Consider the following 27,283-nt stretch of genomic DNA (forward strand, 5'->3'; position numbering starts at 1 on the left):
ACTCTCTTTTGGGATGCATGTTACATCGCAGCTGCACTAACTTTGTATTTATTTCTGGATGACATTGAAGGTGCAGGGTTTTAAACCCCAAATAAGTCGGGTGCCAGCTACCTCCAAGACCTGTGTGGTGTGATGTGATGTGACAGTTGAGACTGTCTTAGCATGTAAGATAGCGGCCCCACCTCCATTTTAACTGGGAGGGGGAATGGAGTGAGGGTGTTCTGTGGGGGACAGGTGTCCTCAGCCCTGCAATGTGCTTCCTGCTTTGGTTCTCCAAAGGTAGAATTTGTTGCCTTGTTGCTTTGCCTTGGCTTTTATTGGGGGGAGGGGAGAAGGTGAGTTGGGGTTTTAGAGAGCCCTGTTAGGGCCTCCCCAATCCTCCCAATTTGTTGGACACTACATTTTTGTTTTTACATTGTAAGTGCAGATGTGCCCCAAGCATGGGACAGATCTATTTAAAAAAAAAAAATCGTGTACAAACTAAATTACATTTTCCTGCCTACCAGAGGGGGTGTGCTAATCTTAAATTTTGCAGCCCAAATGGAAGGGACTAGAATGAGAGATTATTAGTAAGGGCCCTGTGAAATTGTGCACACATGTCCTGAGACGGTAGGAATGTAGGCCCTTGAGAAGTCAGGAGACCTCACTAGCCTCTGAGGAAATATCTTTGAGCAGATGGGTTTCTGTAGTGGGGTAAAATTAAATCATCTCCATTTCCTCTCTCGGGCAAATAGGGACAGTTCTCCCCACCCCAGCAGGTGTAACTGGCCGCAGAGAGGTGGGTCTGATTTGCATTGGCATGGGGATTGGCACGGAAGTGGATGCACCAGCTGGAGTAGGGGGCTGGTTTCCAGGGGCCATAGCAATGGCACAGGCAAGGTGGATGCACCAGCTGGGGAGGAAGTGTGGTTTGCAGAAGGCCCTGGGGCTGGCACAGGCAGGGTGGATACACTGGTGGGGTTGGTTTCTAGGGGGTCCAGGGCTGGCACAGTCAGGGTGAATGCACCGGGGGTGGGGGATGGTTTGCAGGAGGCACAGCCTAGCCACAGGCAGGATGGATGGAGCATGGAGATGGTTTACAGGGGCACAGCTGCAGGCTCAGGCAGGGTGGTGGCAGAAGGGGGATGGCAGAGCTGGCTTGTAGGGGTACAAGGGCTGGCACAGGCAGGGTGAATGCACTGGAGGGGTGGGGGCTGGTTTCCAGAGGGCACAGGGGCTGGCACAGACAGGCTGCATTTGGGGGTGGGGGCTGGTTTGCAGGAGGGGTACAGGGGCTGGCACAGGGAGGGTGGATGCACCAGGGATGGTGAACAAGGGGGAGGCACAGAAGCTGGCACAGGCAGGGTGGATGCACTCGATTACGGGGGGCTGGTTTGCAGGGGGGATGGAGGGGGGATGCACCAAGGGATGGGGGCTACTTTGCAGAGGGGTACAGGAGGGGTGCATGCACCCAGGGACTGGGGGCTTGTTTGCAGGGGGCACTGGCAGGGTGGATGCACTGGAGGATGTGGGGGGCTGGTATACAGGGACGATGGAGGGGCTGGTGCAGGGGGATGGGGGGGATGGTTTGCAGAGGGCACAGGAGGGGTGGATGCACCGAGGGATTGGGGGGAGGTTGCAGCGGGGGCACGGCTTGGTGCGGTGGGGGGACACAGGTGGAGAGCAGGGACTGGCTGCGCCCTTTCGGGGCCGGGGCGCTCGGGCCGGGCCGGGCCGGGGCCGGGGCCGGGGCCGGGGCGCGCGGCGGCGGCGGGGCTGGGGGGAGCATGCGCGGCGGCGGGGCTGGGCTGGGCGCGTGCCGCCCGGCGATGGGGGGGCCGGGGGGAGAAGCGGCGAGGGGGGAGGAGGCTGAGCGCCTCGGCAGCCTATTTGAGGGAAAGGCTCCGTTTGGCTGGGCTCAGTGCTGCCGGCCGCCCCGCTGAGAACGGCCCGGCTCAGCGCACCCGCGGCGGGGTGGGCAGGCGGCGGGGGAGGAGGGGGCGCTCGGCCGCCCCGGGAGCGGGGGGGGAGGAGGAGGAGGAGGAAGGGGGCAGAGGTTGCTCGCCGCCGCCGCTCGCCCTTCCCCGCTGCATCTTTCATGGCAACATGGCGATGCCGGCGCAGCCCCGCCGCGCGGCTCCCCTCGGCCCGCTCCTGCTGCTCCTGCTGCTGGCCGCCCCCGCCGCCCACGGCTACAGCTTCCCGCAGCACTACACGTGAGTACCGGCCGGCACCCTGCCCCCCGGGCCTGCCCCTCGCTCGCTCCGGGCAAGGCGCGGGAGCGGGGGCTGGCGAGCGCCCGGGTCCGGCACCTTCCCCGCGCTGCCCCGTGGAGGAGCGGCGCGGGTCGGTGCCCGGGTCGGTGCCCGGGTGGCGTGGGCACAGGAGCGCCCCGGGTTTCAAGGAAGACGCCTCCGAAAGTGAGGTGTGGGGAGAGAGGGACTCGTGCTCGGACGGACAGGTGAAACTGAATTAACATAATGACCTGCAGCTCCTCCCTGGCAAACTCTCTCATACAGGCAGCGTGCGAAGGGATCGGGGGCAGCAGCAGCAGCAGCAGCAGCGATGGGCTTTGAGTATCGCACTGCACGCCCCTCGGTATTGCAAATGCGTGCCTACCTGGAGCGTGTATGCAGGAGCAAAGATTGCTCTGGATAGGTGATCAGGAGGTGACACTCCAGCAAGTTACTTCTTTTTAGGCAGTTCCTGTAGGCAGCCTTATTTTTATTTTCTTCTAATAATAAGTTTTTGAAATCTTTGGTGTGAAATCCTTCCGTCCCCCTCCCCCCAGTAAGGAAAATCGAAATAGATGGCAAGTTGCTGAAAAACTCAAACTTCACCAATGCCTGAAGGTTTGGGTTTTTTCTTTAATACAGTTATCTAAATGTTAATTTAGAGAGAGAGAGAGAGGAAGAAACAGAGATTGCTTTTCTGGTTTACAGGTGCACAGTACCGGCATCTGCAATCCAGGAGTGCCTGGTGGAGTTTAGTACAAACTAATAATAGATAGTTCCACAGCCACAGGCTATCAATCTGAGGATGTTCTCCCCCCAGCCTCCCCTGAACTCAGACAAATTGATTTTAGTCTAGTGAGACAAAATCAGAAAGCATATGATTTTCTGGGTGGAGGGTAAGGTAATAAAGGAAGGATGTAGAATTATATTTACAGTTGGAGTTGGAAATTTTTGCTCTCACTTGTTCATTCCACAATGTGATAGCTGCAAATCCTTCCGCAAATCCACCCCAAACCTTTCTGGAATGTGTTTTGAGACGCCACCATCTAAGTTATGAGATGTTAAGGGTTTGTACCACAAAACGACAAGAGCCAGGCTGTTCAGAGTAAAGGCTGATACCGTGTCCTTACGTTGTGCTTTTCTGAAGGTGGAGAAAGGTCTCAATGACATGGGTTAATAATGGCAGTCACCCTTAACTTTGTGCTTGCCTCCCCGGATATTTGTTGCTTTGAGTCACAATTTTTGTGGTTTTTAAGCATCAGATTTTTTTATATATATATTTTGATTTTTAGCGCATGCTTTTAAGGGAATATTTGATGAAAGACTTCTTGAAATTAATGTAACTTGCTGAAGGATCAAAATATTTTTGAATGCGTGTTTAGACTCATGTGTTTAGGTCTTCTAAAAAGGAAGCTTATTAACAGAATTATTTGAATTATTTATTTGGAATCAATCTGGTCTGTTGTGTTACTATACTAGCATTCCGTTCTAAAAGGCGTAGTTTGCTGTGTTATTTATTTAACATCCTACCCCATCATAGAGATGACTCCAGGGCTGTTATGGAGCTCATTGTAATCATCCTTCTGAGCCCACATGTTATTGACCTCTGATACTGAGCTGTTGGGATCCTTTTTGTCAATCTGGCTGTCAAACATGCACACATGTTCCTCAGAATAAAACCTTGAGAGGTGTCTGTTGCCGGGGTGTGTGGAATATGCCTGCACTGCATAAATAGCACATTTTTAGGGCCCGAACTTGCAACTACAACTCAAGTGAGTAATTCTTACTCATGCGAGAAGTCCCATTGAAGTCAATGGGCCTAATTGTGTTGTTAATCCTTCATCACACTAGTAAGGTTTGTAGGATTGGATCCTTACACTTCAAGATCTCAACAGTGTTTTTTGCATTCCCTCTCCCCAGATTCTGAATGTATCAGACCATATTACTTTCCAGATACCAGTTTTTAATTCAGTTAGGTTTTTTTTTATTATACATGTTTAAACAAGGATCTTAAATCAGGAGACATGTTTCTAGAGTAATATAATTTATTAAAAAAACAACAAAAAAACTTGCTTCCCTCTTCCACCCAAATTGATTAAGTAAGTATTATAAATTTGCTCCTGTCTGCTATGCTAGGTTTTAGCTCACAGCAATTTTTTTCCAGCTGTGTTAAACTGCTGGCAAAACAGTGCTTAGTATAAGGCATGTTTCATTAGCACCTTCGATAGAATGACAGTGTTACCAGAATGGGCCCAATCCTGCATTGAAATCAGTTGGAGTTTGATGTATGCCAGGAATGCAAAACTGGGCCCAGCAATGACAACATATGGTTCATAAGCTTTTATAAAGTGGAAGGTTTGGCCCTAAAAGGGGGTTGTGTGAGTGTGTGTGCCTTTGCTCACAGAGGGCAGAAAGCAATTCTGGTTTACGCTGCATCTGAAGAAGAAAAGTATTGGAACTGAGACCTCAGCCTGGCCTCTTACTGCTGTTATTTTATTCTCATTATGACCTGTTTTCTGAACCTGGGGGGAAAAAAAGAGGTCATGTGTGGGTATTGGATGATGATGAGGCACGATTGCTGGGCAGTAGGTTAATGCCCTGTAACATGTGGACTGTAATGCCTTATGTACGGTACTCTGGAGCTCTCAGGATTGTAATATCTGTCACTCAAGGAAAGAAATATTTAACAGAAGAAAACTGTTCCCGATCGTTACTGTTACACTCAGACTAAGCACCTTCTCCTGGCAGTTCCCCTTATTATAAGCCCCCCAGCACCTTTACCAGTCCAGCAATTGAAAAGAATTTAAACCTGTAACGCAGGTATAATTTTGGAGGATGCCTTTGGTTGAAACGAAACTGGATGCCATATTCTTCCAATTAAAAAACCATTTTTCTCTTCCATATAGCAACAAAGAACAATATTGAGTTTTTATGAGAAACACTGCTTATCTTTAGAGGTTTTCCATGTGAGTTGCTTAAGTTGTCTCCCTTTATCGGGTCCTCAAGAATGAGGCTGTTTTTGCAGACTCCCTAGAACTATTTCATTATGACCTAGGGCAGCATGTGCAATGATTAGAATATTTTCCTTTGGGGGGGGGGGGGGGGACCGTTAATTTTTTGAAAGTAGGAATCGCATTAATTGTCTCTAGTGGTTCTGGATATTGGTTTCTGGTTTTGTCTGTGGTAAATAGTCAGTGTTCCATATATTCTCTCTCCTCCTGGGTAACATGGTTTTAATCATCTTATGCTGAGCTAAGGAAGGCTCAGCTCAGCAGTTGTCCAAAGGGAAATTTCTCATTGAGATTTAGAAAGCAAAATCCCCAATTGAAACAGATCCATGCAAGCAGGCGTGTTGGGTGGTGTCCACTTGACCAACTGATTTCTTGTTATGGGTGGGCACGTATGTGTACGTCATGAACGAGATTAATAGCTCTGGTGGAAAAAAGGGCTGCTGGTTGATGCTGTTTTTTTTTTTCTTTTCTTTTCTTTTAAATACTTGGAGGCATCAGCTAGTTGGTGCTGGATTGCAGTGAGATCCCTGCAAAGGCGCAACAACTGCTGTATGCTTCCCTGATGGATTTGTCCTGATCATTGTTGGAATATAAAATGCATAGTCTCTATAAATGTTGACCACTTAGGGGACTGTTCTCCTGTTGGTGCCCATGCCGAACTCCTGTTGTTGGGAATTGCATGTGCATAACTGCTAGAGAATAGCCCATGTATAAATTATCAGTCCCTCACCCTGAAAGCAGAGCAAGCCCCCGCCTCGCTCCGTGAACCTGCCATTTATCACTTGGACTTGAAGGAAAGTTGCCATTGGCTAGAGAGCAGTGACCCATTTTTTTTCTTGTAGGACAGCATGTGTGTTTGGAACCATTTTACACCCCCCCACCCCATGGTGAGACGTGGCTGCTAAAGTCTCTTGCTGGGATATCCAAACAAATAACAAGATGTACTATCAGAGGAGAGGAGGGATGGCTTTTTAGTTGAGGGGCTGGGATTCAGAGAGGTGGGCTCATTTGTTGGCCCTGCCACCGTCGTTTCTCTATGAACTTGGGCAGCAGTCAAAAGTGGGCAGTGATATATATCTATTTTGAGATGTTTAATTTGAGACACCACAGGCCTCGTTATCTGGAGCACTGAGAGCTCCATCTGAGGTCAATGGAAGCTGCAGGTGTTCCAGAGGTTTTTAGGTTGCCTCAAAACTGGCCATTTTGGTAAGTTTGGGCATTAACCTCCTGATGTGCTTCAGTTCCCCATTCAGAAAACAGAGGTAATGATCCTCTTGGGGTGTTGTGAGGCACATAACCTCCATTAAGACCTGATTTTGTTGGCCCTTGCATTGTGATACAGCACAGGATGGAGAGGAAAGCCTCTTCTCACCCTTGAGCAGAGCTGTAAGAGCCTCTGGTGCCATTCACTAGAAAGGGAGCGGGGAGGAAATGGGACCATTGCTCTGCTCTTCCTCTGCAACAGCCTGCAGAGCAGGGTCGTCTGCCACCGGTGAATGACTAATGTCCAGCATGTCCACCTGCCCCTGTGAGAAACTGTGCCTGCCTGAGGTACGACCTACTGGGGTCTCCACAGAACTGGCCTGTTTGTGAGGCTTTCACGCACTGTGCAGAGTGCTGTTGGAGAAGGACCCAGACAGACTGAGTCCAAAACAAGCATTCATTTGCTATATTTCTCTCCGATGTTTGAAATCTCCTTTTCTTTCTCTCCCCCTCCTGGCCTTTCCCCAAACATCCCTTGCTCAGGGCTCATGTTTGAAACAGCTGCATGTGAGCCCTTGTTCCTGACAGTGAAGCCACTATGGGAACTATGTCAGTTGGCATGCGTGTCGTTTCTGACCTGACTCAGTGTTTAAGCTCATTCTGCAGGATCCCTCACTAATAAGGCCCAGTTTTTTCTCTTAATGATCCTCTATGTTCTTCATTTTCTCAGTTCTGTTCCCCCTCTCTACCACTTTAAAATGTTCTTTGCCACAGCCACATTCCTTCTGGCAGAGAGGAAGCCAGGAAGACCGTTCCCTCTGTGCTGCTAAGCGTCCCCCAGTATGGGTCACTCATGGGCAATATGATAATGAGGGGCATTTCTTGTTTATCGCCAATGGGTTAAATGCACCATGTGCCCTGCTTATGTGAACCCCCTTCATCATGGTGCCCCTGGCTTGCTTCTTTCAGCCCTGGAAAAGTTTTTGTTTTGTAGTTGTTTGTTTTAATTGTTAAGGACTTAGTTCTGGTCTTGAGTGTGTGAGGTTCCCACTTAAATCAGCAGGGACCCTCCTGAGCTCTGGAGGGTAGAATTCATCCCTCTGAGTACAAAACTAGGCCTAATCCAGAGGCTACATTCTGAGGAAACTGTTGTTTCTGTGCAAAACTCCCTTAAAATTCCAATGAAGAAGGTCAGCTGCAGGCTAAATGGGAACCTGGGAGTTTATCCTCAAGCAAGTCTATTGGCTTTGGGGCTTCAAATGTCAGCAGAGCGCCCTTGAGGGTCTAGTGCTGGAGTTTATATTTACAGTATAACACTGTACATGTACGATGGACAACCGCATTGTGTTTAAGTTGAAGAAATAGCCAAGTAGGATAGAATTTTTTTAAAACTCATTCTCAAACAAGAAGTACTTGAATTAAATACTCTGCTAGGAAGCACACTTGTCAGAACATTTAAATATGTGCTTTCCTGAGAACCCTGGGAAAGCAAAATGCATTCCCTTAGCAAATTTGTTTCCTCTATTGATGTCTGCAGTGGTTTGTTGTTGTAGATTTGCTCCTGAGTTCTGAGATATGCACTTTGGTTTGTTGTTGTAGGGGCTATACAGCACTGATAACCTGAATGGCATAGATTTCTTTGGGATGGGGTCATGGAGTTGGAAATGCACTAAACTGTTTTGAGGAAAGCACTTGGGCAGAATTACTCAACAACTTTGATAACCTCCCTATTGTTCTTTTGGTGAGTCCTTATTTCAACAATCTTTTAATGCTGGTCGATATCATTCGAGACTGGAAGATATTAGTCAGATGATAAATATACTGAGCGTTTTCCCAGAGTGAAGAATTGGTTCTTTTGTCTGTAATTCAGATGCCTGTTTATGTTCACTTCCAGATACGTGTATCAGTATGTTGTAGCCAGAGTGGTTGGAGTGAAGTGCTGGGGGGGGGCGGTGTTGGGATGCAGGGCAGGAGACCCAGGCATATGAATCTAAATCAGGCCAGAGAAACATTGTGTGGTATGTGGTTTCCATATCCTGTCATGCACTCCATTGCAAACCCTGGATCCTTTCCTGCAATTAGGAGTGTAAGCAGCTTCCTCTAAAGCTGCTTCTCAATGAGCTAATGGGGGCACAAAAGACCAATGCATGCTGGACTGTCTCCTGTGGGAGACTCTGAAGTTCCCAGCATCAACTGAGCTGGGGATTGAAGGGAGTGAGGGATGAGGCCTGATCCTGGCTCTTCTGCATGGTAATGCCCTATGTCAGCAATCAAATTGTTGGCCTGGGCACTTAATGGGGATATAAAACCTTCAATGACATGTAGCTGACTATGATAAAGCCTTGGGCACTGCAGCCAAAACAGAGTGGAATTTGTGTATATGTAATGAGCCAAATGCATTTGTAACTCCAGCAAAGTGAATGGAATTAAACCGAGGATGGATGGGGCCCAATGCATTTCTAGTGCGGATGTTTCTCAAGGTCTGTCAGATTTCTCATGTAGGAGTTCAGGGGGAGAATTTTGGGGAGCCCTCAGCTTCCGTTGACTTTTATTAACTGGCTGTAATGGAGTTCTACCGTATCTATATCTTTTCAGATAAGGAGTCAAACTCTACTTTCTGTGGGCTAGATTCCCCTCTCACTAGCAGCAGTGCAATCTGCAGTGACACCGCTGAAATTGGTGACTTCAGATTTACATTGGTGCTGTTGAAATCAGGGTCTGTCTTACTGTCCCCTGCCACATGGATGATTTTTTGGGGCGGGGTGCGGGGTTGTCCATTGTGAACTACCAGGTTTTGCCAATTAGCAAGTAAATGAACAAGCATGATAGAGAACCAAGGATAATGCATTTCAAAATGCACGTTAATTTACCTGCCGAGGACTGTCTATCTCTAATTTATTTATGAGCCTTCACAGCATGCTAGTGAATGTTCCGCAGTAAATTTTGTAAAAGTAATGAAGTCTTAGCTGTTAAGAGAAGGCTTATATTTCTAAGAAGTGGTGGGAGTGTGTGGGGGGATGAGAATGGGAGACCACTGTTTCCATGTGCAAATGATGAGGTGTGCAGCGAAATGAAGTGCAAATTAGTGAGATTACACTGTGCATCAGAGCAAAAATCACTGTGGTTAGAAATATAATTGCAATTTATGCTGGGGGTGGGGGAGAACACAAATCAAATGCCCTAAAGACTTGGAGTTTCTTATCCATGTGACTAATAGTTACTCATGTGAGTAGTCTTAAAGTCTATGGGATTACTCACTCTAGTAAGGGTTATTTCCATGACTAAGGGCTGGAGAATCAAGCCTCGGGGTTGCCTATAAATTGGCTAGATAAAGTTCTCTGTCTGCTTTTCGTGTTTTGTATTGACAGTTGGAGGGCAGGTAGGTGGGACCATGTCAACATATTGCCGAAGAAATGGGTAAGGTTAGTGGGAAGGGGGTTCTGTTGCATCAGGCAACGTATAATGTTTCAGCTGTGTTAGAAGCTCCTGTTACAATGAGCTGCACGTGGTTTCAGGCACTAGCATGCTTGGGTGCGCCAGGCTGGTACGTAGAAGGAAGGGCTGTGTGTAGTGCTAAGCGAGGAGACCATTTGGCTGTACAACGGTGCCTGCTCAAGATTACCCAGGGAATCCAAGCCATAAGGGGAGAGTGCTGAGTCAGTATCGGCCAGCGATCATCTTGAAGGTCCCCCCAGATGTGAGCTCTGGCAGGAACTAACTGGCCCTCTCAGTCCCCAACATCCCCCAGTTCAGAGCTGACACTCCACAATGCGGCAGGCCTGGCGCGGGTTCGCACTGTGGCTGCCTCCGCATACCTCACTTGTTGATAAATAGAAGTGTCGTCAGTACTAGCTTCCTTAGTTCCTTGGCCTTCCCTCACACAAACAGATTTACCCCTTAAACTGTTAAATTGGTGGAAGGAATTGGGAGAGAGTGTGAATCCATCTCCACTCAAGTGACAAATGAGGAAATTTATTCTCTTTATAAATATGGACTCATTTCAACACACTGCAGAACTGGCCCCCAGAACACTCCTTCCATAGCAAGACACCGATCCGCTTTGAAATCAGACTTCGTTTCTTACCCGGGGGCATTTTTTATACACCGAAGCCTGGTACAAGGAGTCTAGAGTCTCCATTCCTACTCCTCCGAGCAGCTGGTGTCAGCTGCTATGCTCCAGGTGATTTATAAAGCTGTCTCACTTATAACGCTCCCTCTGAATTGATGAGAGTCTAGTAGCTAGGTCCTCAGATTCATAAGCTTTACGTAGATCTCTTCAGAATGGTCAAATGGTCACCTTGTTAGGGGCTTGGTGCAGTGACAGGAAGAGATAAAGTCCCCTGTTCCTAGTTAGGTGGTGGTTTTTTTGCAGCTGTAAAACAGAGACTAAGGAGGAATAAAAAAGTGAGGAAGAAGCTAAGCAGAGCACCTAATATACAATTTTATCGTGTGTTGAATGTTCAGCCAAATTCTGGGCTATGTGTGGCTGAGCCTCTTTTACTGCTCTATAATGAACTCAGTAGAGCCAGGAGGAGCCAAAGTACCATTTCCTCATATCTGATGTAGCCTTATAAATTAGAGTCATATACTTGAGTATTCACTGCTGATAACATATTTCTTGTGCTTGGTAGGGGAAAAAAACAATTAAATAATGCACCTGCACTTCCACTGGGGAGCATAAGGCCTGTGTTCTGGCAGGGGCTCTACAGGGGAACAAGAAGCCCTTTCCCAAGGTAATGGTAAACCATTTTGCAGCCCGTCATGCACAGCAGGGAAAAGAAGGTTGGAGGAAACTGCATTTAATTATTCAAGGCCTGCAAGCCAAAGAGAGGTCTCTGAGCCTCCAGCCCATTAGAGATGTATCACAGCTTCAGAGAGGGTTCTGTGCTTTCCCTTCCCACCCAGCCCTTGTTGCAAAACTGGGTATAAAAATCAGTGCCTTCCCTCCACATATATACCTCTCAGTTTTCATTTATTCTCTCTTGGTTTTGCCTGAGAATCTTAATAATTGTAGATCAGTGACCGAGCCAATGACATTGCACTGCCTGCCATAGAATGACAGCCATTTTGAGAGCACGGGGGGGGGGGGGGGGGAGTGAATCAACACTTAGCCCCAAACAAGCTGCCCCCACCCCAAACACACCATGCATTAGTGGACGATTTTATTGTTGCAGTTGAACCATCCTGTCTGTGTTGCTGTGTAGCAGAATTCACCATCTTCGGTCTCCCAGGCTGTTTTTTGCTGTAGAAGCATGTTGTGTGCAGGCAGAGGGCCACCCAAGAGCTTTCAAGGTTTGGGGCCAAATTTATTCTTAGTGCAACTCTGCTAAAGGCAGTGGAGTTAGATCTGGGATGAACTTCGGCTTTTGCCTTCATTTTTAAAGAGGATGGAGGATGTAGTTTTTTCTGTCTTGATTTTTATCTTGGTGTGAAGGAAAGAAGCACATCTAATTTTACATACTTTTCATGGAGCTTCCATGCATCACTACTTATTCCTAGGCAGCCTTATCTATCCCCTCCCCACAAATGTGACCTGATGTCAGAGATGCCTTGTAAATGTTTTTGACACAGACACCAACTTTCCTCCCCTTGCCCTAAGACTGAGTGGAGCCCCTCTATGTTGTTCTTTTTTGCTGTCTCTGTGGCCTTGGAAATGAGCTGTCTTGACCCAGTTTCTCTTTGGAGAGAAATATAATCCCCTCCGCTTCTTATTTACCGTCTTGATGAGGATTTGGGGCAGCATTCTCACCCCAGTGAAGTAGTGTTTAGGGTTAAGGTGGTCCAAGCTGAGGCAGCGTTTCTTTTACCTGCCTTTCCTTGCTCTCTTAACCAGGCATCCTGCAGGGTGAAATGGAGCTGTAATGCCACTCTGTGGCCAGTTGTGAAAGGATGCCTGAGAGCCAAGGTCTGACACAGGGTCTGATTTCACCTCATGCCTGCTTAGATAAATGGTTTCTTTTCCCTCTCCCCTTGCACTGCGCTGTCTTGTACACCGTACCGTTCTGACATCCCTGTTTATGCCTCATTTGCCTCAGAAGGTACAATTTTATTTTGTCTGGGATCAGAATGAATACTCGGGTCAATATGCTGCATGGAGATTTGCCCATAGTGATGCGGGTGTGTGTGAGAATATCTTTTTTCTCTCTTCCTCCTTCCCAGTCTCCCTCCTCCCTCCCCCCCCCCCTTCCTGACATCTTTCCAAGTAGAGTCTTGCACTGGCGGGTCGAGCTGTTTGTGAATGTAATTAAATGCACTGAAAGCAGCTTGTTTTCTGCAAAGAGCCACTTAATAAATGTCACTTGTTTGGTGGCTTTCAGGCAACTGAGTGTGTGGCCTTCTCATCGGGGGTGAGCCTTTTATATTGCGTGGGATCATAGTTAAATGATGGATGGATGTGCCCATGGCCAGAGTCAATATTTTTCGTATGATAGGTTGTAAAACCCATTGACTTTCTTCCCTAACTGCATTTACCCATTCATGTAGCTATACCACATAGCATTTGTGACCTCTCCTAAGATAAGCAGAGTTAGACATAGGCAATACATGGATGGGAGACCCCCCCCCCAAAGACAGCCAAGCAGGAAGTGGTGGTGATGGTTCAGCAAATTGCTTTATTGCTGACTCAGGAGGACAAGTGTGATACTCTAGTGTGGTGGTGGGGAAGGGGAGTTGGTGTGTGCCTGAAGGGGTGCCATCTCAGATGTTATGGAAAATAAGGTCCTGACTCAAGTTCTAATTTGAATAATTTTCATCTACCTCCTTAAATTCCTGCTCCTGTTTAAGTGGGTGCAGACTATGTCTTTACTGCCTGGTCCTAAAATTCTTGTATACAGAATGGCAGCTGCATTTTGGGGGTGATATCTATAGGTGTAAAGTTTAAAATTGTCTAAAGCATTTGAAGGTTGCAAGAGGTGCAATATGAATCAATAAATAAATACATAATTCAGAATATTCCATGTTTTGACTGCTGAATTTGGATTAAATATTTTTGGCCAATCTTGTGAATGAAGCCAGCGCTGTCCTCATTTGGGTCACAGCAATGAAACATGTCATTGTCACAGCCTCATTCCTTTTATTCCCACTTTCTCTGCTGTTACTGTACTTGGACTTAGTATTTCAGGATTGATTACTTGTATATAGTGTGGTGATTGGATTAGTGGCCTGGGCTAACCGTTAATTTTGAACTCTGAGCGTGACCCTGAAGAGTGTGTGCAGATCTTAGCTGTTGGTGGGGAAAATGGCTCAACATGTTGTATAGCCCTATTTGTTGAAAATGCTCAAGTTGCTTGTCCTGGTTATGCTTCTGGAAAATGAGCAGTGTGATACCACGGGTTCTGTCAATCCGTGGTTTAGCAGGATGGATGTGCCTGGGAAATGCTTTGCAACTTGACCTTGACTTTGAAAAATCCATGCAAAGACCATTGTGCCAAATTCATCCCTGGCCTTTCTCTACTTGCTTCAGTGGAATCCCCCTGGGGGGATAAACTTGGCCCATTTTGTTCTGTGCTGTCTTGTGGCCATTCCTATTTTCCCACCTACTGTTTTTTCAGTATAGATCTTCGGGGGCTCTTGTGATTTGTATGACTTTGGTGAAAGGTGGCTGGTTGTCAGCCCTGCCTGCAATAGGCTCTGTTAGTGGCATGGCCTGATCCCCAGTGGAGCTGCAGCTATTTACACCAGCTAAAGAGTTAATTTCTATGACTGTCCTGCCCTTTTGGGTGTGTGTGTATAGTTATATTTTCAGGTCCCATTTCATTTTTTCCCTCTCTGCTGAAGTATGAGCACCTAGGTGTCTTTCTCCGCTCGTGTGCATCCTTGGTTCCCTCCCCATGCCTTTTCCTCCCCTACATAACTCTTCCTTTTAGTATGTGTGTGTTAATAACTTTTGCACTTCAAAATGAACAACAACTAGCTCAGGTGAAACAGAGGCATGAGTTGACATGACAAGGTCAGGCAGTAAGTCAATAGCAGATCTAGGAATAGAACTCAAGTCATATAATTCCCAGATATCTGCTCCTCTCAATGGACGAAGCACCTTCTCTTGGTGTCAGTGCATCTCGTTCTATATACTGATGCTCTGAGAGTAGAGACATGGCCAGGAGAGTGACCTCTAAGGAAGAATCCCTGTTTCCCTGTCTTGGGGTGGATGGGAATTGTCCTTGTGGAATCCAGACTCTGGGGGCCAGACTCTGGCAAGCGCCTTGGCACCAAAGCGAGGAGCTTAATGTATATTTGAACAGGGCTGTTTCTCTGAGGAGTTGAGAGAAGAGTTGGAGGAATTGCTGCCAATTGATCAACGTGCCATAACATTGGGTGTTTGAAGATTTAAAGGGGTGCATTCTCCAGCATAATCCATAGTAAGTTTGGCTGCTTGTGCTTTGGAAATTATGGCCAGGCAATGGCCCCAAGAAAGCGCTCTTTTAAAATTACATTTTTGTGCTGACAGTGCACCAACTTCTTACTAGGTGCTCGCTTGTGCTATCTCTGTATAAGGCTTGTGTATCTTGGCTCCTAAAGGCAGAGCTAGCTCTTGGGGGAGCCTCAGCACAACAACTCTCTCATCCCACAAATATTTACCCCTTAGCATGTCTCCCATGATCTCATCTGAACATTTCCAACTGGGAGTGGAAGTGTGTATGTTGGAGAGAGAGAATTCTAGAGTCCATTAGCCTGGGTAATTTACATGCTTCTTGAGCCTGCGCCTAGGGAAATATATTTCACAGGTAATTTCAAATCTCTTGGCGTGTGGAAGAAGTCATTATTCTAAATAGAAAGGGGTTGATGATGTCATAAGACCCATCAAGAGTGCCACATTAAAAACTGGTTTTGTCTTCTAGGGGAAAAAAAAATAAAAACCCAACAACTCTGGATATTCTCTGCACAAGCTTTTTGGTTGCCTGCAAACAAGAGTTTTTGATTTCATAAATGAATATTGGCATTGAAAACAAAAATGTGAATTATCTTTGGTTCTCCGGTTTCTAGTGTGTGTGTGTGTGTGTGAGAGAGAGAGAGAGAGTGTGTTGGTAAGCATGGCAGGTTCCTTGGGGTGTCACTCTCTGTGGGAGCATCCTTCCTTCTGAATTGATTACTGCCTCCTTATGCTGCAAGTAAAGGTATGCCTACTCGTGCTAGATTTAAGCTAGCTAGCATGGATAACAGTAGTGTAGATGTAGCAGCATGGGCTTCAGAGCTGCCCAAGTACAAGCACACTGGATACATTCTCCGGTTGCTAGCTCATGCTGCAACATCTACACTATTGTTATTACCTGTGCTTGCTAGATTAAAGTTAGCAGGGGTATGCCTATACAGGCTACAGTCACACCTTCACTGGCAGTGTAAACGTACCCTTTTGAGGCTTGAGCACAGAACTGGGAGTCTGGAATTCCTGGGTTCTAGTCCTGGTTCTGCCTTTGACTGGCTCTGTGGAAATAGAATCATAGAAGATTTGTGTTGGAAGAGACCCCAGGAGGTCATCTAGTCCAATCCCCTACCCAAAGCAGGACCAACACCACCTAAATCATCCCAGCCAGGGCTTTGTCAAGCTGGGCCTTAAAAACCTCTAAGGATGGAGATTCCACCACTTCCCTAGGTAACCCATTCCAGTGCCTCATCACCCTCCTAGTGAAATAGTGTTTCCTAATATCCAACCTAGACCTTCCCCACTGCAACTTCAGATCATTAGTCCTTGTTCTGTCATCTGCCACCACTGAGAACAACCTAGCTCCATCCTCTCTGGAACCCCCCTTCAGGTAGTTGAAGGCTGCTATCAAATCCCCCCCTCACTCTTCTGCAGACTAAACAAGCCCAGTTCCCTTAGTCTCTCCTCATAAGTCATGTGCCCCAGCCCCCAATCCTTTTCTTTGCCCTCTGCTGGACTCTCCAATTTGTCAACATCTCTTCTGTAGTGGGGGGACCAAAACTGGAGACAGTACTCCAGGTGTTGCATCACCAGTGCCGAATAGAGGAGAATAATCACTTCCCTCGATCTGCTGGCAATGCTCCTACTAATACGGCCCAATATGCCGTTGGCCTTCTTGGCAACAAGGGCGCACTGCTGATTCATATGCAGCTTCTCATCCACTGTGATCCCCATGTCCTTTTCTGTAGATCTGCTGCTTAGCCAGTCGGTCCCCAGCCTGTAGCGGTGCATGGGATTCTTCCTTCCTCAGTGCAGGACTCTGCACTTGTCCTTGTTGAACCTCATCAGATTTTTTTTGGCCCAATCCTCCAATTTGTCTAGGTCACTTTCGACCCTATCCCTACCCTCCAGCATATGTACCTCTCCCCTCCCCCACCCAGTTTAGTGTCCTCTGCAAACTTGCTGAGGATGCAATTCATCCCATCATCCAGATCACTAATAAAGATGTTGAACAAAACCAGCCCCAATACTGAAGCCTATGGCCCCAGGGGTCAGTCCTGGGGCTGGTTTTGTTCACTGACTCCTTGGGTGCTCTGGGGCAGGAGCACCAATGGGGAAAAATTAGTGAGTGCTCTGCACCCACCGGCAGCCAAACTCCCCTCAGCACCTGCCCCGCTCCTTCTCCTCCTCCTCTTCTTGATCTGAGTGCGCCGCGTCCCTGCTCCTCCGCCTACCTCCCAGTGCTTCCCGCCCAGCTGCCGCCGAACAGCTGTTTGGTGGCACTTAGCAAGCTCCGGGAGTGGGGGAGGAGCAGGAAAGGAGCCAAATTTTAAGCATTAGCTGGTCACAGACCCCCAACCTCAAGCACATGGCTCACTCCACAGGGCGACAACACAAATGGATACAATCTAGTTTCCCTTCAGTGGCAACACAAAACCCAGCTTAACTTGTGAGGCCTGGGGAAGACCTATATCAGTGCTACAGCTGGCCTTTTATTTAAAGGAGCCACTCTCCTGTATGTTTTTAGAGCTTAGGCACAGTGAAGCCAACGCAGAGGAAGAAGGGGACAAGGCAGGGAGAAAAGGTAAAGTTGTGTCCGCTTCTCCCAAACACCTTAGCAGCATTAAACAGGTGATGCAACCACAGCCCTGCCTCGATTCTGATCTGCCAGACTCCCTCTGGGGCTGCTTAAGGATTCTGGCTGAGTGACATTTACAAAGGAAGAGCCGTTGGACAACCTTGTCACAGAGCTGTTCAGCATTAACTAGGCCATCCCCATAACACACAGGTGATTATTTTCCTTTTTCCAATCATCCAGGACCTCCCTCGACTTGGGCAAGTTACTTAACCCCTGTGCCTCAGAGTTCCCTCTCTGTAAAAACGGGGAGAATATAATGCCCATATTTTAAAAAAAGGGAAGAAAGAGAACCCGGAGAACTAGGCTGGTCAGCCTCACTTTGGTCCCCGACAAAATCATGGAGCAGTTCCTCAAGGAAACCATTTTGAAGCACTTTGGGGTGAGGAAGGTGGTCAGGAACAGTCAACATGGATTTATCAAGGGCAAGTCATGCCTGACCAACCTGATTGCCTTCTATGATGAGATTACTGGCTCTGTGGATATGTGGAAAGTTGTGGATGAGCTATATCTTGACTTTAGCAAAGCTTCTGTTACCGTCTCTGACAGTATTCTTGCCAGCAGTTAAAGAAGTATGGGCTGGATGAATAGACTATAAGGTGGATAGAAAGCTGGCTAGATTGTTGGGCTCAACGGGTAGCGATCAACAGCTTGATGTCTAGTTGGCAGTTGAATGCCCCAGGCATAGGTGCCAACTTCCCCTCTTTCCCCTGGGTGCTCGACTGCCCCCTGCCCCACCCTTCCCACTGCTGCCCTGCCCCCATTCCAACCCCTTTCCCAAAGTTCCTATCCCAACTCCGCCCCCTCCCTGCACCTATTCTAACTCCTTCCCCAAATGCCAGGCCCCACCTCCTCCCTGCCTCCTCCCCTGAGCGCGTCACGTTCCTGCTTCTCCCCCACTCCTGGAGCTTGCTAAGTGCCTCCAAACAGCTGTTTGGCAGTGGCTGGGCAGGAAGCACTGGGAGGTGGGCGGAGGAGCAGGGACGCGGTGCGCTTGGAGGGGGGGGAGGCGTGGGGCAGGTGCTGAGGGGAGTTTGGCTGCCGGTTTGTACAGAGCACCCACTAATTTTTTCCTGTTGGTGCTCCTGCCCCAGAGCACCCACGGCGTCAGCAAACAAAAGTGGCCCCAGGACTGACCACTGATCAGAACATCGTTAGGAAATAGTCTGGCATCCTTTGTCACCAGTGCCCAGACACAGAGTATCTGAGTTCTTGCCAACTGGCTATGTCGGTCTGATTGCTTTGCTAGTTCTCCAAGCTGTGGAGCATGTGCTTTGGTCCCCAGCTGGGTGCTGGAATCCCATGGGCTGCTTTGTGGAAGCTGGGACTGCTTTCCTTTGGGCAGCTTTGCTTTCCATCTGATATTCCTTTCCTGGAACAAACGAGAACTGCAATGATCTCCTCCACCCCTCCCTGTCTGCCTCCCAAGAGAGCCATGAATTATACACAATAAACAAATAACCCAGTGTGTCTGTCGTTACATCATAAAGTCAGTTAATAATTCATGCTGCTCGCAGAAGCTTTGCTAGACCAGCTCTCGCCTTACACCGGGGGATGGGTTCTCTTCAACCCCTCCATCCTCATCATGGCTGAAAGACATTGTAGCAGCTGAGAGAGTGGTGAAACAGCCGAGATAGTGGCGGCACAGAGGGAGGTATTAATGTAAACCATTGTGCACCTAGCTGATTGCATGGTGATGTGTGGACGTTGTCAGTCACGAGGGCTTGATGGGAATTTGTTGGGTGAACTTCCTTCAGGCAATAAATAGGCTTTATAAAACTGACACCTATTCACTTATTTATTAAAGCAGTATCTTGCAGCTCTTCAGTTCTGTTAGAGGCTTTAAGAGTTTAAGGGCGTGGTTCCAGTTTCACTCTAAAACATTAGAAACCTGGTGTAACTCCAACTTCTGTACAGTTACTCCTGATTTACACTAGTGTAGGTATGATCAAGGATTTTGGAAAGGGGGGGAGAGGAAGAAGCTTTATCTAGCAGTTAGGCAGCTGGACTTGCTGTTTTGGCATTGGCTTAATTTCTCCGTACCTTGGCTGAGGATGACTGCCTTGCACCTCACCTGCATAGATTCATAGGTACTAAGGTCAGAAGGGACCATTATGATCATCTAGTCTGACCTCCTGCACAACGCAGGCCACAGAATGATTCTGCTCTCACTTAAACAGCTGTAACCCAGTGTTGCTACAGCATCAGACTCAGGCTTTGAGAGTCTGTGAGGCTTAGTTCTTTCATGGTTGAAAAGGACTTTGGGATCCTCAGGTGGAAGAGTTCCAAAATAATGTTGCTAAAATTCCAGTGCCCTTCATGTGATGGCTGCATTTTTCCGAATGGTCACGTAATGAAGAAACCCACTCTGAGATGGACAGTGACTGGTTTGGGGAGTCCCATGCTGCAATTTCCCTCCCCTCTGCCTCACTGTCTGCAAAAGAGATTTCTTGTGGTGTGCTTTGCTGTTTGGTTTTTATTACCAGGGCAGTGGGAGTGTGTGTGAGTTGATAAAGGGATACATCAATCTTGCGGGGACCCTTCGCAGTACCATTAAGTATGGTATTTACTACATTTGACCAATTAACTTATCCTCTTTCTATTGGCCAGACATCTACAAACAGCATGTGTCATAATCATACAGCTAAGGGTAGCCTAGAATTCCTCCTTACCTGTAAGGGGTTAAGAAGTTCAAATAACCTGGTTGGCACCTGACCAAAAGGACCAATGGGGAAAGAAGATACTTTCAAACCTGGGGAGGGGGAGGCTTTGTTTGTGCTTTTTGTTGGGTGTTCTCTCTCCTGGGACTGAGAGGGGCCAGGCTGAAATCCATCTCCTCCAACCAATCCTGAACCAGTTGCTAATATTACAAAAATAGTAAGTAAAGCCAGGCAAGGCTTGTTAGATTCTTTTGTTTTAGCTTGTGAATTTTCTGTTTGCTAGAGGGAGGTTTATTCCTGTTTTTTGTAACTTTGAACTAAGCCCAGAGGGAGTTCATCTGTGTTTGTGAATCTTTTGTTACCCTGTAAAGTTATCTTCCATCCTGGTTTTACAGAGGTGATTCTTTTACCTTTTTCTTTAAATAAAATTCTTCTCTTAAGAACCTGATTGATTTTCAGTATCCTAAGACCCGGGGGCGGCGGCGGCGGTTGATCTGTGCTCACTTTGTAACCAATTGGTTAGGATATTATTCTCAGGCCTCCCCAGGAAAGGGGGTGTAAGGGCTTGGGGGGGATATTTTGGGGGAGATAGGGCTCCTAGTGGCCCTCCCTGAATGTTTGTTTAATTACTTGGTGGTGGCAGCATACCGTCCAAGGACAAAAGGGGTTTTAGCCTTGGGGAATTTTTAACCGAAGCTGGTAGAAATAAGCTTAGGGGGTTGTTCATGTGGGTCCCCACGTCTGTACCCAGAGTTCAGAGTGGGGAGGGAACCCTGACAGCATGGTTTTTGCAAACCTTTTTAAATTTATTTACTGAATTATCCTTATGCTCAAATAAATTGGTTAGTCTCTAAGGTGCCACAAGTACTCCTTTTCTTATTACAAAATGTAATCTAGTATTTGCGGCATTTTGTTCACATCATTTGTCCTGGTCTAGGTTGCAGGCCAATAAAGTCACCTCCGCAGATTATCCCTCTGATTTTTATTTACTTATTTATTAATTATTACACCGAGGTCTGGAGGACCCAACTGAGGTCAAGGCCCCTCTGTGCTAGATACTGTACAAACATGCATTAAGAGACTGTCTGCTGCAGTGAGCTGACAAGACTGAGTGGGAGGGGAAAACAAAGGCACAGAGAGGGGAAGTGACATGGCCGAGGTGACACAGCATGTCAGTGGAAGACCTGGGAATCCCAGTCCAGGGTTCTATCTATCCAACCATTCTGTCTTCTTAATAGATCTTTCTTCCATTGGATTTCTGGAATTTCTCTCTCCTTCATCCCCTCCAAGTTGCTTTATTGTGGGGTGATAATGGGTGAGTAACATCTTGAGGGGGGGGGTGTGGGTGGGGGTGTGTGTGTGAGTGAATTGTCTAGGTATTTTCTTGCCCTTATTCCTGATAAACACCTGTGCACGTACATGAAATTAACAGGGAGTCATGAAAATGACCCTGTAGCAGGTTTGAAAATGACTGGCAGAGTGGCCAGCAATTTCTGTGGCTGTTCTGTTACAAGCCAGTACTCTCCAGAAGTCCTGTTCAACAACAACAAAGGTTGGGTCGTGTGTTTTTTTTTTTTTTTGGCCGGTAAATATTGGCTTATATAGGGCTTCCCTTTTCAGATATATAAGAAATGAAGAATGCACACGTATGTGATGGTAGTTAGAGAATTAAGCATTTTGAAGAATAAGACAATTAAAAGGGAAAGTTCCTGCACAGCAAAAATTAGACGACACTATAATTAATAACCTTATTAAATAGTGATATTTGGGCATTGAACCAAAACACAGGAATCAGAGTGAAGCATTCTTGGCTGAACACACAGCATTAAGTGTGCACGCTTGTACAGAACGCTTTCTGTATAATCCATTGAGTCCTAGGGGAGCAGCAAGTTTATCCTCTCAGCAAGTTGTTTTCCCCCTTGTCCTTTGACATTCTTGAGACCACTAACAAATGGAATTGACCTGGCTCGGTGGCTTGCTTGTGACTGAGGGCTGCTGTGCAGAAAAGACCAGTGCTAAGGAATGCAGTCTGTTGCATGCAGAAATTGAGGGGGGGCCATTGGGCCAAGGAAGGGGTGTTCCCTGACTCCATGGGAATTCTCATTCCCTTTCCAACGAACACCCCCAGGAATGGTGGTGGTGACAGCAGCTCAGACGTATTAACCAAAGTCTTCCGTGGAGGTATGGGACCTTGAGACGGGGGACTGGTTTGTGTAAAACGGGGAACTTGCCCTGGGCCCAAACCAGGTATGTCCAGAATAGGAGAGCAGTCAGAAAAGAGATTCCCCCCCCTTTCTGCAGGAATGTATGTGCAGCTGCAAACTTCTCTGGCTCCCATCTGGCGCAGGTTGGACTGCAGCACGGGATGCGTGTGCTAGTAAATATTTTTGAAGTGCAGGGTTTTTTCTTCTTTTTTTTTTTTTTAAATTATGCAGATTATGAAATCAATTAACATTTTCAAAGCTTCCTTTGAGGAGAACATGACAAAGGACTTAGTTGCTCTTTTTTAAAAGATTTCTTGATATTCTTTGTTACAAATTGTACAGCAGGTTATAAATTGTGCAGATGGAAGGGGAGGGGAACCACCAAATACACAAAATGACCTTTTGCTTTTTTTGAGTGTCAAGGGAACTTGAATTTACACATTGCGGCCACACATGGTCAAGGGTTTGCTTTTAGCGGGGACTGAGGTAAGCTGCGCAAGATAGTCTTTAAAGGGGGCAGAGGGTGGGACGATGAGCAGCCTCACTATAGCTTCACTAGAGCTGCCTATCTAGCTGCTTGCTCAGTAGTGACCCAAAACTCCTGTCTTTGGGACATCCTCCTCTCCCATATTAATTCTCAAGAGAAGGCTACTTCAGGCTTCTGCAGCTGGAATTAAATTTAGGAAAAGGCTTTAGCGCGTAGGTCGCAAATGGGGCCTTGTGACTGGTAATGCATCTGTGTCAATAGTATCCCAGTAAGTGCAACGGCCTTGCTGTTTGCTTTATATTTTATTTATAAATGCCATTTCACAAGAGTGGTAAGACACTCCGGGCTGAGCATTTCGAGGAATTATTGCTCCTCGAGCCCCGTAACACCACGTGAGGCATGCAATAATGGCCTAGAGATGCAATGACAGTCATGTCTTATTGCTTACAGCTTCCATACCAGAGTTGCTTCAAAGTAAAATCTCTGTGCATAATGACATATCGGTTTCTTTGCCCTTTTCATCCTTACTCTAATCCCTTTTTGTAAAATTTCAAGTGGGACAATCACAGAAACAGGAGATCAGCTGAGATAGAAGAATAGTAATATATTTTTAAATGGTACCTTCTTACCCAGAACATGGCAAGTGGTGAGTGAAGGATGTGAAATTCTAGGATGTGCCTGGCCTTGGACATTCCTGGTCACCAGAATCGCTGGTCCCAAATGTTATAGTGATGACTGCATTTAGAAATCCATAGATATAAACCAGGTCTACACTACAAACTTTTGCTGGTGTAGCAATGTCAGGTAGGACTGTGATTATTTTTCTCTGACCATTCAATACTGACAGAAGCCCTAGTATATTCAGTTATACTGGCAAAAAAGTCATTTTGCTGGTGTAGCCTGTTTTGTTCAGAGAACTGACGTAAACACTCTTCCCCCTCGCCCTCCCCAGTAAGCTGCATCCACGCTAGGAGAGTTTGTTGCTATAACTATACTGGCAAATCTTCTGTAGTGTAAGCCCAGTGGTTCTCAACCTTCCCAGACTAATGTACCCCTTTCAGGAGTCTGATTTGTCTTGCATACCCCCATGTTTCACTTCACTTAAAAACTACTTGCTTACAAAATCAGGCACAAATATATAACTGTCGCAGTATAGTATTACTGAAAATTGCTGACTTTTTTTCATTTTTACCATATAATTATAAAAATAAATCGTGACCTCCCAGGTTAAGAAACAGTATAAACAAGTCTTTGTCTGTATGAAATTTTAGTTTTTACAGACTTTGCTAGTGCTTTTTATGTAGCCTGTTGAAAAACTAGGCAAACATCTAGATGAGTTGCTGTACCCCCCTCCCCCCCCAACCCCCCTGGGGGGATACACGTCCCACTTGACAACCCACTGGTGCAGGCTAGGCCAGAGATACTTGGGTATGGAGATGCCGGTTGTGGCTCCAGAGGTAAGGCTCAGTTGAGTTTTCCACTTAAAACAAAATTCCAACCTTGTTTTTCTTATGTATGTCCTCCCCAAAATGACAGCACTTATTGTTTGGGCACAGAATGAATTTTCTGTGGATATAAGTAACTTGGTTAGTTAATTTGAGTTAAAATTAATTTAAAAATTAAGAAAATGAGCACCCCGTGTCAGTTTTGTGTGTGTGTATGTCTTGAATGATTTTAACAGAATAATGTAGACGTGTCAAACTTTCCATATAGTTAGAACTGTCTGAAATCTTGTGCCTTGATGGCACTTGGAGACTTTTTTTATTAAGGATTAATGGATACTGGACTAGATGGGCTATAGGTTTCATCTGATATGGCAAATCCAGTGTTCCTAGAGAGAGACGGGATGGACAGATACTGTAGGCAGCTGGAATTCAGTGAAAGATACCAGCTGTGTAAACTCCTTGGAGGGCTTCTAGAACTTGTGACCCTCCACCTTTAAAACAGCTGTCCAGGTGGCTTTGCTGTCTGCTCTCTGCTTCTCAGAGAAAATGTATCTGCTGCTTTCTTGCCCATCTGCTCCCCTGCCTGCCTTCTCCTCCTCCTACCAAGCTCCTGAGGGCAAAAATCACAGCGGCACCTGCTTTAGAACATTAGACCAGTTTAATCATAGATGGGGTTTTCAGCATGATTAATTCTGTAAGCTTGGATTGCGCAGTTATACCAGCCTTCTGTTGGCAGCCTCCTGTGTAACGTTAACAATTGGCAAGAGCGCCACCTGCGTGAATAATATGGGTATCTGCTGGACCAGATTCCTGTCCTCCTTAGGTGCCTCCACTCCAGGTGTTTACAAGTGGTGCTTCTGCTCTAAAAGAGAAGCTGTGTGTGTCGGGGCAGGGGGGTTCCCTCAGTGGAATTTGTGCCTAATGGAAATACATACTGGCCCAAGGCTGACCATCATTAGATTGTAAAATACAGTACTACAATCCTCTCATAAGTTGGGTTTCCCCATCTCTTGTCCTTGCGGAGAAGCTAGTTTGGTTCAGTGGCAGCAGGGCTGTAGCGTGTGTGCATAAAGCCCTGATCTGGGGGAATTTTCCTGGATTTAAAATGAGCCAAGGCTGATAGCTCTATTGCTTTCTGCCCTCTCCACTGCATGATCCTACTTGCTGTGAGGCTGGCTTCCTGCTTTCCACAACTGGCCTCAGTTTCATCTACTCGTCTTTGGCTCCTTTTTCCGATGCAGCACTTAGAGATAAAAGGTGCCATGGGAATAGCACTGAAAATAATAATAATTGGGATGTAGACAAGCCAGCAGCACTTTTCCAGGCCAGGTGGGAGATTTAACATTTACATGGCCAGGAATTAAAGAAGTCAGGGAAGTTTGTTAAAAGCGGAAGAGGATTAAAAGATGTGGATTTGAGGAGGGTTTTTTGTTGTTACAACTAAAAATAAATTTTTTTTTTGAAGTGGAGGAGGGAGTATGGAGTGTGCTGTGGGCAGATGCAGGCTTGACAGCAGTGGGAACTCTTGCCGTAAAGTGATCTGTACATAGGAGTGACACTGTGTAGTCCATGCTGCAGCTTCCCATCCCATTCTGGTCAAGTAACCCAAGAGGCAGCTTTGCCAATAACATCTCCTCAGACCTGGCAGCACCACTTCTTATGGGAGTGAGAAATATTGGGGCTGCTTATTAGTTGAGCCCTGGGATTCTCCTGATCCAATATTAGGCTCCCAAGTGTGTCAAATGCTGTCTTGTGGCCTTGCAGTCATATAAATTTAACGTTGGGAAAGCCCTGTTATAGCCTCTTGTCCATTCCCTAGCTGGGACAGGACATAGTCCCTGGCTGGAGGACATTGCTGATCCTGAACTGGTTCTATGGGTGCTCTTGCCAAACAGCCCTGCAGGAGTGATAAGCTGTTCTCCATAGCAAAAGCCAAGCACTGAACCACCCAGGCCTTGAATAGTCCCTTTGGGATTGCACGATTATCTGTCTCTCGTGCTTAGTAAAAGGGCAAAAAGAGGCACTTCGCAATTTCTGTTTTGCCTACCTACCCCTTCCCCTTTCCTCTGTGTGTAAACTTAAAAGTCCTGAAGCTCCAGCCTTAACTCTAAGGGCAGATGTTCTTGGTATTCTGCCCACATCTGACACTGCAGAAACAGAGTGCAGTAAACTTAGCTGTGGGCACCGATTTCCTCCCTCCCCCTTCAGTTATCCTGCTGATCTACTAAGTGTCAGGGCTCTGACTCTCTCTCTCCCTCCCCCTCTTGCAGGATGCAGTACTGGGCCAGGAGGCTGGAGCAGGAGATTGATGGAGTGATGAGACTATTTGGTGGTGTCCAGCAGCTCAGAGGGGTAAGCCTTTCTCTCTTGCCCTCTGTTTCCTTCCTTGTGGCGCTGAGCAGCTCTCCTATTCTAGAGAAGCTGCCTGTGTGAACACTTGTAATAAGTCACCATCTTTCTGCGCGCAGGGTTACAGCTGCCTGTGCCTCTGGTTGATAGTCAATTTGATGCATTTATCAAGTGTGCATGTGTGTTTTGTATCCATCTACGTGGGTTTCTATATGGTTGCACACGACTGTTATCTCAGCACCTCGTTGTGTTCTTTCCCTGTACTGCACAGCATACACACACTAAATCCAGCTGTTTGTGCTGCCAAGGAGAGACAGTGCTCTTATTTGCCTTGTAAGTTGAAATTGTCACTCTTAAAACAGGCTGCATTCAGAGAATAATCTGAGTGGTTGGTTTGCACCTAAATACCATAATGAAACATGGTGATTTTTAGTTGGCAAATAACAATCTGCTTCTCCGCACACAGGTGTTTACAAATAAAATACCATTGTAGAGGCCCCTGTTTCCTCACCCCTCTGTTTCTCGTTGTCGAGCTAAGCTGAGAAGCCAGGGACTGAATGGTCTGTAGCAGCAGAACTCCCTCCTCGTTCCTGGAAGTGATCCCTCCAAGTCCGAGCTGGGGTAGTGAAAGGGAAGCCTGCCCTATTTCCACAGTGCCGGTACAGCATGGGGGGGGGGGGTGGACTTCAGCCTCCAGTGCCTTCTCTCCCTCCTTTT

The 27,283-nt window shown here is 46.8% G+C and overlaps 1 protein-coding gene across 4 annotated transcripts in view; it reads left to right on the plus strand.

Annotated features, from left to right (window-relative positions):
- The first annotated feature begins 2,021 nt into the window (after positions 1-2,021).
- Positions 2,022-27,283, plus strand: part of CACNA2D2 (calcium voltage-gated channel auxiliary subunit alpha2delta 2) — a 588,723-nt gene continuing 563,461 nt past the window's right edge. For 3 of the 4 annotated variants that reach the window (XM_073352554.2, XM_073352555.2, XM_073352560.2), the window contains exons 1-2: positions 2,022-2,195; positions 26,488-26,569. In XM_073352554.2, coding sequence (XP_073208655.1) covers positions 2,086-2,195; positions 26,488-26,569 — 192 coding nt within the window. In that variant the 5' untranslated portion in view covers positions 2,022-2,085. Of the gene's footprint in view, positions 2,196-20,234; positions 20,299-26,487; positions 26,570-27,283 lie in introns of those variants that run through there. The other variant, XM_073352556.2, reaches the window with a different exon arrangement.

The sequence above is a fragment of the Lepidochelys kempii genome, chromosome 7, assembly GCF_965140285.1.
Source record: "Lepidochelys kempii isolate rLepKem1 chromosome 7, rLepKem1.hap1, whole genome shotgun sequence".
NCBI lineage: Eukaryota > Metazoa > Chordata > Testudines > Cheloniidae > Lepidochelys > Lepidochelys kempii.